Genomic DNA, 11,607 nt, shown 5'->3' on the forward strand with positions numbered 1-11,607 from the left:
CACCTTAAATTGTTCTTCTTTGGAGGTTAGTGCTGTAATGTGCATACTTTAACCTGAAATTCCAGAGTTATTAGTAACTACTCCCTCTGTCCCATATAAGATATTATTACAACCAATATCGAGGGAATAATTAATAAGGCCATTTATTTCTAGTTGAGGGCTACATTATAACCTATGTTCACTTAATATTCATGGGCACTCCACTCGGACAGGGAAACCATGCATAATGGTGCTTCTACAGATTATTCCTCTCGTGCAGAAGTGTACTGCAATAGACACCCAAAGAATGGGATTCACCATCTTGAATATCCCATGTATTGTGTCGGGCTATGTAATTGTAGTGTCAGGAGAAAATCATCACGGATGTAATCTCTGACTTCTTCCAGCTGGAGAAAGCATGTCTATTTTTTCTATACATACATCCACAGGTCTGCCAAGTGGCATTTGCAGAATGTGATCACATTGCCTTGGGAATGGCGACTCTAATTCTGGGCATCAGACAATCTAATTAAGAAGAGCGTGGAAGATCCTGGTAAATGTTTTTGGCTCAATGTTTGTAAGGTCTACAATTAGATTCCCCATCATTATTACTCTTTAGTTTATGATGTCGTAAGCTTTATTTGTTCCTTTTCTTCTCTTTCACATGCTTTATTGATATTATAATGTGACCTTATACTCAGCGTTTGTATCTTTTCATTTATTATATTCATTACTTCATGATCTTAGTTAAAATAGTGCTGCTGAACTATAAATCTTGGTGGGTTTAGAGGAGAGTAGAGACAGGAGACATAAAAAGAGTCCGAATGAATGGACCTGATATTTTTAAGATATTCACTTTAACTCTGTATTGTGCAGTTGTGCTGAATTTATAACTTAAAATTACCTAAGTCGTCATTTGAGTTTTTTCAAGCAGCACATCTTTGCGTTAATTATGCATTTTTACATTGGTTGGAAATATGTATCATGTATGTGTTCTTGAGCTTGCACGATGGACATGATAGTATTTAAGCAGCTGCTAACATTAAAAGAGCTGCATCTACTAACATGTTTTGGTAGAAATATGGAATGTCTCTATCAAGATAGTATAGGTGCACAGTAGATGCAAAACTGAATAGACTACCTGTTATCTTGTCGGCATTACCCCTGATTCCTTATACGATACATTAACTAAGAAATAAAAAATTGTATAAGATTAGCCTTCCTGTTGGTTTGAGATATGTGAGTATGTGACATACCTATGTGTTAGTTGTTGTCCTGTTCACTTTCTCCGCACATGCATTCCTTGTATCTGTGTGAACCACTTCTCCATTTTGTAAATATGTGTGCATCATTTATTTGGGGTAACATATATCTGTTATTCTTCAATTGATACCTTCATGAACCTATTGAGAATTAACCCTAACTTGGTCGATATTTCTGTAACACGGCATCCTACAAACGGGAGTTCGACATCACTGAGTTGCGGCATGGCAACTGCTAGCTTACCATCCAGTAATGATTGCGGAAGCAAGAGATGAGGGAGGTAGACACGATCGCTGAGACATGAACCCTGGAAGAACGAGAGCTGTAGTTCATCTTGGACATCCTCTGTTTCTATCCTATGACCCTAGCCTAGCATGACTAATCCACCCATAGGCTGTTATGTTCACTGGCTTACGACTTTCTTAGGTATCAATGCTTCTTGTGGACGTGTGTGTGATGCACAGCAACTCGAGAATCTCTTCTGGTACAAGCCTGTTAAGTTTTTGCCAGAGGTTTTAAGGTGGAAAGAGGATGCTGCCTTTTGGTAGTACGTGGTCTGAGGAGATCTCGCTGTGCTGGGTAAGATGCTTTGTGAGTAGTGGAGTTTTAAGAAGGTTACATAAAATGTTCAGGATTGATGTTGTCCAGTACTGTTTCATCTTCATCTGAAGGTCTTGTATGTGTTTAAGGGATTACAGATTATCCACAGTTCTGGTAATTTGATCGGTAACCCAGCTATCAGTATTTGTCTTGTTTAATCTTGCTGTCTTAATGCTTGTTGAAACGCATCCATGATCTGATGGACTATGTTCCTGGGGCAGTCTTGAGATCTCTCTTATTGGTTTCAGTTCGTTATTCATTTAAGCGACTGAAAACACTCTAGCAGCTTGTGGATATCTTCTAGTATGACGATTATTGCTTATGAAGTTCATCATTAGTATGAAAACATGTACATAGTATTTGGCAAGGTCCTCTTCTTTCTGCCATACCTGAGTTTATTTCTCATGTTCATAATGTTTTTGTGCTTATGTTATGCACCAGCTCATGCTTATTTTGCTTGTACTCGAGGTTCATTACTCTTGCCTTTGCGTATATCTAATGTTTATGTTCTTTGTTTCCCCCACAACCTTATATTCTCATGTAACCAGGAGCTTTCAATAGGGGCCAAGTTTTGATTCCAATACAAATCAATCTTGATGGAATATTCATTCTGCATGTTCAGCCTGTGATCCAGAACTACTTAAACATTGAAACCAAAGGTATTTTCCTGGCTCGTCTGTTCTTGACACTGCTTTATTAGTAATTTTTTTAGAAGAACGAAGTAATGATCTGCCTTTTGCTTTCCTAAAGTGTTCTTAGCACTGATGCCATCTCTGCACGAGGCCAGTACAAAGCCTCCAACGGCACGGCCATGGGCATGGTCAGCCCTGGCCCTTCAGACATGTCAACCGCCTCCTCCCCGACCCTGCTCCACTCGAAGCAATGCACCAGTGTACCGAGCGTGAGGCCAACCACCTTCATGGCGAACCCCTCGCCTGGGCACCGCCTCCGCCCCATGCCGAATGGCAGCATCCATTTGCCCTCACCGTTTCCACCTTCAAACCTCTCCGGCATAAACCTCGTCGGCTCCTCCCAAATGCCCGCATCCCTGTGCATCATGTGCACATTGACGAGAAGCATCGTCCCTGCCGGAATGTCGTAACCAGCGACAGTGCAGTCGGCAGATGACTCATGCGGCGCAAGGAGCGGGCCAATTGGGTGCAGCCGGAGCGTCTCTGTGATGATGCACTGGAGGTAGGGGAGGCTTGGTAGGTCAGTTTCCTCCAGGAGGCGCCCTATGCCAACGACCTCGTCGAGCTCTGCCCTAGCCTTGGCCATTGCTGCTGGGTTGTTTAGCAGCTCCGCCATGCCCCATTCAATGGCGCTCGATGAGGTGTCCGTCCCTGTTTGCAGGATGCTCTGTTTCAGCAAAGATTGACATGAGCAATTGATTTGTTGATGGTTAAGATCAATCGTAACAGAGCGATGTAACTAATGTGCTATGAGCAGCCAAGGCAACTCCGGTAATAGCAAGAAGCTGGTGACAATAGTTCATTATTGCATAAATAAGTTGAAGCCATTTGATGTTTAGTTCAGAGTGTAACAATAATCATAATGTCAAAGACAAATTTGGAACTTGCAATGGATGACCTGGTAGACTGATACATTGTTTGGTACATGTATTACATGAATTAATCACTAGCTAACACATGGGCTAGATAATAATCTACTGCATCAAAGTACATACTGTAATTAGCTACTACCCCCTCGAAAAAAGAGTCACGGAGGATACATGCACATTTTGTAGAGTCCATTGTATTAAGGAAGATTTCGCAATCATCTTATTCTTGAATAGTGTATCTGAATTTTGTATTGACTGATCCAGTGTCTCATGGTTCCAACTTTCTTGGGCATCCTAAAGATCGTGCTAAGATTTTGCTCAACTTAAGCTGCATTGCTACAATCCTATACTAGGTCAGCACTAACTTTGTTAAAACTTATCTTAATTCAGACACTATTTAGCATATACTCCCCCTCCGTTCTAAGTTAGTCTAAATTTTAGAAAAAATGAGACAAGTTAGTGGTGCATTTATTAGTACTACTTAGATATGTGAACAACCAATCCAAGCTACATTAAAAATTACAATGTCCAATAAAGAGAGCAAAACCACCTTATTTTTAGTGTTGTTGTTGACTAAAAGTTAGAATGTAGAGTATTTTGGAACAAATTTTGGAGCTAGAATGTAGACTATTTCAGGGAGTAGATACCTCCAAATTTTAACAAAGTTAAGACAAAGGAGGGAGTATAATAATGTATAGATAAAACGTGACAAAGAATATTGATTGTGAAAGCTGTCGCTTTTCGATGGCAGAAAGAAAATTTGGGTTCCAGCGACTGCTGAAAATGTTTCCATATCGCGATTGAGAGGAAGATAGGTGGCCATATGTAGATGATAGGGACGTGATTTATGATGGATGAACAACCAAGCTCCTTGGCTACTACGGTCAAACGTTTACTTTAAGCAGCTTGCTTGGTTGGGAGGAAGATGTTTTTTAAAAGGAGGTGGCACAGTCTCTACGTCGATGGTGATTGCGAGGGGGAAAAATCATTTACATGTTGACCAAATGCAGCTTAAGTACTTTGTACTAATTTGTATGATCTGCTACTATGTACTCTAGCTCTTGCAATTTGCGAATCAGAACGAGAGAGAAGAAGCAGTCTGCTCACCAGGCACAGCGCTCTGATGACCTTGTCGCTGTACGCCTCCGGGTCCGACGCCTGCATGTCCAGCAAGTCGCCGACCATCGTCCTGCCACGGCTGCTCCTCCCCTCGTCGTCGGCGGCGGCGCGGTGTTCGTCGATGAGCCGCTGCGCCCACTCGTTGCGCGTCCTGGACAGCCTCACAGCCCGCCGCTTGGCGCCGCCGAAGTCCACCATGCCGAGCACCGGCAGGAAGTCCTGCAGGTTGGACGCCCCATGCATGGCGAAGTACTCGTGCACCATCTCCCGGAACTTCGCCGCCTCCTCGGACTCCGACTCCTCGCCGCCGTAGTACCGCTTCCCGGCGATCATCCTTGCCGCGACGTTCAGCGCGAGCTCGAACGCGCGCCCCTTCACGTCGGCGTGCGCGGGCCGCGACTCCGAGGCGTCGGCCGAGTCAGCGTCGACGAAGAGGCGCCGCGCGGTGTCCCGGACCTCGGCGGCGCGGACCGCGGCCGAGCGGAGCACGCTGTGCGCGGAGAGCACCTCGACGGTGGCGATGCGGCGGAGGTTGCGCCAGTTTGCGCCGTAGCTGGAGGAGCCGAGCGTGGTGTAGTCGTTGGAGAGGTGGCGCGCGGAGGGGAGGCGCGGGCGGTTGGCGAAGAGCACGTCGTGCGCGCCGAGGCACTCCTCGGCGGCGGCGGGGTCGGCGACGTGGAGCACGCGGCGGGAGCCGAACCGGAGGAGGAGTATGGGGCCGTGCGCCGCCGCGAGAGATGCCAGCGCGCGGTGGAGGGGCTTCTTGAAGAGGTGGAGGTGGCCGATGACGGGCAGGGACGGCGGGCTCGGCGGCAGCCGCATGCGCTTCTTATTGCGGCGGCTCCCGAGGAGGAGGGCGAGGAGCAGGAGAGGCGTGGCGAGCGAGAGGAATAGGAAGGAGAGCGTCGCGGTGTCCGCCATGGATAGATGGATCTTGGAGCTCAGGGCTCAGGCAGGGAGGGAGACCGCTGCCGCTCGCGCGTGGCCTCGTGGACTGGCTGTAGCTTTGTTGTCTAAACAAGACGCAAGTGGCGTGGTCGTGGATCGGATGAGCTGATGGAGGCATGAAGATGAGTTTTTAATCGGATTCGCTTCACACAACCTGATTCGGTTGGTGCGATTTCTTAAGTTGTAACCGAGATTTTTCGGTTGCAATTAAGAAAAAATTATCTGGACCATTAATTTTTCTTTATGATTTGTGCTAGTCATCATTGCAATTGAGATTTAATGACATCACTGATTGAGAACGAACTTAGTTCTAAGTTGATTGAGAAATAATCACACCCTTTTTCTAAAGCTTTTTTAGCCCTATCTGCACCTCAGTCTTCACACGCTTCGGAAAGTTGAGGTGAACTAACAAGGGACATGTCTAGGGGGCACTCGGGTGCTGGTTTGTCCACCCCGGCACTCGCCCCAAAAAGGAAAGCACCAACCCCCGTTTCCCGAAAACGGAAGCAGCGCACGCGTTACCTAACCAGCGCCCCAAATAACCACCACCGCATCCCCTCTCAATCGCCCAGATCCTTGTTCTTCGAGTCGTACTACTCGACTTCTTCTTGCACCTCCAGATCTCCATGGATCCTAGGATATGACTCAAGGCTGCCACTTTTGCAGATCACCAAAAACAGGCTCTCCCGTGAAGAAAAACAAAGTAAATTCTTCATCTCCTCCCTCACGTCTCAGCACCCCCTCCCCGTGAAATTCCCCTCTCCATTGTAAAAAAAAAAGGTAGCTCTGCTGCAGATCTCTTGAAGAACAACAATTACTTCGTGGAAGAAACCTATAAAAACATCACAGGAAAAATTTCGATAGTTTTGCTACAACAACCACCCTGATAATTGGAGCCCAGCAAACAAAGTTCTTCCACATAGTAAAACCAGTAGGATTTAACAAATTGTCCAGCAATTTCGTTGTCTTAGCTTGCCATACTTTTGACAAGGAGGACTGAATATTGCACACAACAAGTAGGATTTGGGGAACTAAAAAAGTAACATACAACATGGGTACAACACATGCCTTGGAATCGAGCAACTAACTAATTGTACATATCTCCACATGTAAGTAACACACCAAGAGGCAGCAGCAATTTAGATCATGGAAAAACTAGCAAGGGAAAATCCCAAGTTCAAGTAAATCATGTGAACACAACAACTATACGAAATCCAACACAGGTATATATGCCCCTAAATTTGGAAGTCAGGTTGTACGTGCCCACAGAGTCCCATAGAAAGTACACAAACCTGAAATAGTAGCTGGTCAAGCAACTTAGTTATATTATAGGTACAAGTAAATTGGAAAAATTGCTTCACCAACTTCTGGTAACGCAGGTGAGAGCGCTTAGTCATCTCTTGTCTATCTGTTATTCCTCTGCAAAAAAAAAAAACTACAAAATGAAAAACACAACCAGGAACATTTATTATTACCAAACTTAAAAGCTTGTCAGCTAGAAGCAACTTTCTAATCAAGATCATTACGCAGCTAATGAGAGGCAATGCTCCTAAAACCAAAATTTTGTTGCATAGTAAAAAAGCGAACTTAGGTGGAAGTTAAGGACAATTTAGTCAGTTGAGAAAAAGTAACTTAACTGAAACAGAGTACTACTAATGGGAATTTAGGAGTACTACTAATGGGAAGTTAGATTATGGTAAAACAACTTAGCCGAAAACAAAAAGCAACATAGTTAAATTATTAGTAAACTCAGGCATGCGCAGAAAAGCAACTTAGTTAAAAGATTGTGAAAGTAAACTCACCTCAAGATAGCTCTTCCTTTTGCCCGGCTTTCGCATGATTGTAGGCACTTTCTTATGGAAGTCATTCTAAGCGAGCCACCCCTTAGCCTGCTTAGCCCACATCTTATCTACCGGGATCTCTATCAAATGAGGGAATGGCGCATGTGCCCTCTACAAAATAGGAAACTCGAATTGGATCTGAGCGAGTACCATCTCCGGGTGAAGCCAGTGCTCTTTACTCTAAATCTTCGGATCTGTCCCGCCCAGCCATCCCCTTCTTTGACTATTCGACCTGCTCCTCGAAGCAAGGAAGGGAATGAAGATGGCATTGAATGCCCTTTCCGCAAGAAGGATAGGAGTTGGCTTACCGCAATGAGATTCGCCGGCGTTACTACGAGGAAACTGTTATGATACTGAACCTCATGCCTTATCGAGCATCTTATCCCATCTTAAAGTTGGTTTATTCGGCACATTTCCTTCCTCGAAACCTGGAAACTGATACTGCCTCGATTCTGCTTCCGTCTATCATGTCCAATCTTACTTTCGTGCCGATGAAGGGCAGTCCGGAAGGTGGAGTTAGCACCTGGCCTATTCTTAGAAGCTGAAGTAGGAGCAGCATAGTGGGCTTTCAAATGAGAGATTTTTCCCGTGGAAGGAGAGTGTCATGAATCAATGAGCTGAGAGCTCAGTACTTAGAGGTATTCAAGCACTACTTCCGCCTTGCCTCACTCCTTCCTTTTGAAAAGTGACGCTTTGCGTCTTTCGCTTCCGAGGGTTAGGGTATAGGTCGTTTCGAGCAAGCTTTCGCTTTTTCTCCCGGCTTTCTACAACTTTAGCTTTAGCTTCCAAAGGCGACCCAATGACCTTTCCGGAATTGGAAGTATTCGTCGCCCTACCCTAAGAAAGAAGTCACTATAAAACTGCTTGCCCTCCAGAAGTACCAAAGGTGCGCGGAGCCCGGTGAAAATGAATATGTTTGCTACTGAAAGAAGCCTGCCTATTGACTATAGAAGAAGTTCCCTGCACATATAAACGAATTATAAAACAATATGCAACTTAAGCATGTTAGACCATAAAAAGCAAAACAATTTAGTTATTCTCAATAACCAACTTAAGTATGGTGAACAAACAACTCAGTTAAAAAACAATATGCAACTTAAACATCATGGAACATAAAAAGCAAAAGAACTTAGTTATTCTCAAAAACCAACTTAAGCATGGTGAACAAACAACTCAGTTATAAAACAGTATCCAACTTAAGCATGGTGAACAAACAACTCAGCTATAAAACAGTATCCAACTTAAGCATGTTGGACCATAAAAAGCAAAACAACTTAGTTATTCTGAGTAACCAATAAGCATCATGAACAACCAACTCATTTAGGGAACTTCTGACTTGTTCCTGGAACCCAGTGTGGTACGCTAAGGTGCATCACGACATTCAAAATGTCTCCAGCCAATCTAAATGCATCTATTGGATGTGTTTTGCTGTGATGCGTTGGTCCCTTTCCACTAGTAGGAACAAGTTCACTATTCAGGGTGCCTTCCCCACTCCACCAGCTCACATGCTTTCAAAAATGGCTTCATACCTGCAGGTCTGGAAAGCAGTGGCTAAGCGCAAGGATTGGAACTTGGGAGGTCTTGGGAGTTGCAATTTGGCAAGATCCGGGCTCTCTTAAGCGATCTTAGAGACAGACAGAACTACACTCATGTTGTAATCTGTTTTCGCCTTTTGCCCATCTTGTCTTTATCACTTTTTTCTCTGTTGAATTGAACTGGTTTGTAAGACTATTGCTGCGGTGGCTTTATTAATTTAAAGTTGGGTTCTACTCAAGCCTTCCGTTTATATAACAAACAACTCGGTTAAAAAAACAGTATGCAACTTAACCATGCTGGACCATAAAAAGAAAAACAACTTACTTATTGTCAGTAACCAACTTAAGCATTCTGAACAAACAACTCAGTTAAAAAACAGTATGCAACTTCACTAATTGCAGTCGACAACTTAGGCATATTAATAATACAACTTGATTAAACCCATAGGAGAGCAACCTGCATAAATCATAGCATCAACCAAGAAAGAGCTAAAAAACTCCTCTAAGTAAATGTAATGTATCCAGTTTGTCTATTACATAGAAAAAACAACACTTATCAATTGACATTATGTGTAAGTCATCGCCCTGTGTCGAGAACCTAACAATTCCTCTTGTTCCTAGATGCACGCAACAAGCACATAAAGCTCCCCGAAGGGGATAAAGCAATTTGCGGAGTTGATGAATGTGAAGAACCTTGATGAGGCACATAAATGTTGCTGGAGATTGACGACTTTTCCACACCATCTTGCAGCTCCACGCAATGCTGCATGAATTGAACCTGATATCCTAACATGGCTGCCCCCCCTTGCATCACGCCAGGAGCACGATGGAGCTAGCACTGGATGTTTGGAGCACAACATGAGAGCATGTCGATTAATTTTGCTATCTATTGAGCTGTTGCACTGAAGAAGCAAAAACACACAGAAAGCATGAACTAACAGGCAAATCACATTTTTGCTCGATGCCCTCCACATGGGGACATTCAGTTCAGTATTTACCTTGTGGCAGACGAGGGAGCAACATGCCATACTCCTCTGTCCAGCTCCAGCGACGGTGTCGTCGAGGAGATCGGCAAACAACGCGAGTCTGCGATTCAAGGGCACGCTGTTGTCGCTTCAGTGTAGAACCTGGTGGAGCTCCACCAGCTGCTCGCCGGAGCTCAGCCTCGCCTCCATGGCTGCCAGCACTACCTGGGGGCCGGTTGCATGTCGAGCCGCATGGACGCAGGGCAGGGTGGCTTCAGAGTGGGGCATGGTCGAGCACCACGACAGGACCAATCGACTGGCTGGGCTCCATGGCTGCCGCTGCAGATCCCATTGCTTGTGAGATGCATCCCGTTAACCGCGGACGCACGCAGACCCGCTCTGCCATGGAGATCCACGCACGGTCGATTCCGGCCGCCGAGGTTGTCGCCCTCCCGCACAGATGCTCTACACCCCGCGCCCATCCGCTCTCCAGCGATGAGCTCCCTTCCTCGCGCGCGGCCGCTCTTCGATGCCGGGACACGCGCTGAAATCTCTCGACGAACTCTGGAGATTGCGAGAGACAGACAGGAGAGGGGGCGGAATGGGGAGGGGGAGAGAGGCATGTGGGCCACCCCTAGATGCCGTTGTCAGGTGTCAGCCGCTGTCGGAACGGAGCGAGTCTCTCGGCTTTCATCGCGCGCATCGGACGGCTCACGAGCGAGTGCTCGCTTTGTCCAAATAGCACCCGAGCGCTTTTTAGCACTTGGGAACTAACAATTCGTTCCGACGTATATCCTCGATTGATGCAGCCTTAGAGCATCTTTACTCGCGTCCCCCAAAAGTGTCTCCTAAATGTTTTTAGAGCGCGCCGAACATTTTATCGTTCCCAGTCGCGCGCCCCAATGGCCCTTTCCGCCCGGCGTGGCTCAATACGGTGTAGGGCGCTCCTCGTGTTCTCGTGTAATGGGCGCTCTACGCGTTGCGAACGAGCCGCATGTCAAATTTGGTCGTTTGGCAGTATGTGTTGCATCGGCCCGAACAGAAGTGCAGATTATTTGGATGTATATACAGAGTGTTCCATGTCTGTTCAGCCACATCACATGTGTTTGGTTGCCATTTTGGACATCCAGGTTGTGTGACATAGGCATCCCCAATGGGCCTGCCGAAGATAGTACCCGGGATTTATTCAAGGCCCATGACTCGAAGAATAAGAAGATTCGGAAGCCCAAGATACTATTATGGAAAGATAGAGTTGTAATAGGAAGTGTAATTTGTAATCTTGCGGGGAGGGTCAGAAGCCCTCCCGGATTCTGTAAACTTGTGTATACGAATCCCTCTGTTCCGCCTCCTATATAAGGGGGAGTCGAGGGACAAAGAAGAGATCGAATCATTGTTTTCTAAACCTTTAGTTTTACAATCGTCGAGTACTTTTCGGCTGAAACTTTCGAGATCTACTTGCCCTCTACATTCAATGAAACCCTAGTCTACTACTTGTAGGCATTGACAAGTTGATACCTTGTCAATTGGCGCCGTCTGTGGGGTTTAGAGGCGACAAGGAGCTGATCTCGATGGCACATTCAGGATCGTCGACTTCGTCGATAGCAAGCAATATCATGGACAGAGGTAAACAGATCGAAACTGGTCTCATTGATTTTGTTCCTCACCAGCCCTCCCGTTTGGATGCATATGCGTATCTGGAGGAGCCCACGGAGATGACGTTCGGAAGGTTCCATTTTCGCGTCGGAAAGGAGGGAACGTATCGTCTCAAAATTCCGACCTTCTCGAGGTTCTCAGCG

At 45.7% G+C, this 11,607-nt stretch overlaps 1 protein-coding gene and 1 long non-coding RNA gene across 3 annotated transcripts; both read right to left on the bottom strand.

Annotated features, from left to right (window-relative positions):
• Positions 1-2,338: 2,338 nt before the first annotated feature.
• On the bottom strand, positions 2,339-5,572 carry LOC127331252 (cytochrome P450 81Q32-like). The gene is made up of 2 exons (XM_051357329.2): positions 4,511-5,572; positions 2,339-3,201 (listed from the first exon to the last, which is right to left on the bottom strand). Exons 1-2 carry the CDS (start codon positions 5,441-5,443, stop codon positions 2,587-2,589), a joined length of 1,548 nt encoding a protein of 515 aa, XP_051213289.1. The 5' UTR covers positions 5,444-5,572; the 3' UTR covers positions 2,339-2,586.
• A 967-nt stretch (positions 5,573-6,539) lies between these two features.
• On the bottom strand, positions 6,540-10,434 carry LOC127331254 (uncharacterized). 2 transcript variants are annotated; one of them, XR_007869677.2, is made up of 4 exons: positions 9,845-10,434; positions 9,540-9,684; positions 7,273-8,271; positions 6,540-6,889 (listed from the first exon to the last, which is right to left on the bottom strand). It is a non-coding gene; the product is annotated as an uncharacterized lncRNA (long non-coding RNA). The 2 variants fall into 2 exon arrangements; XR_011751370.1 differs by having other exon boundaries at positions 7,273-9,684.
• Between the last annotated feature and the right edge of the window lie 1,173 nt (positions 10,435-11,607).

The sequence above is a fragment of the Lolium perenne genome, chromosome 2 (assembly GCF_019359855.2).
Source record: "Lolium perenne isolate Kyuss_39 chromosome 2, Kyuss_2.0, whole genome shotgun sequence".
In the NCBI taxonomy this organism is placed as follows: Eukaryota; Viridiplantae; Streptophyta; class Magnoliopsida; order Poales; family Poaceae; genus Lolium; species Lolium perenne.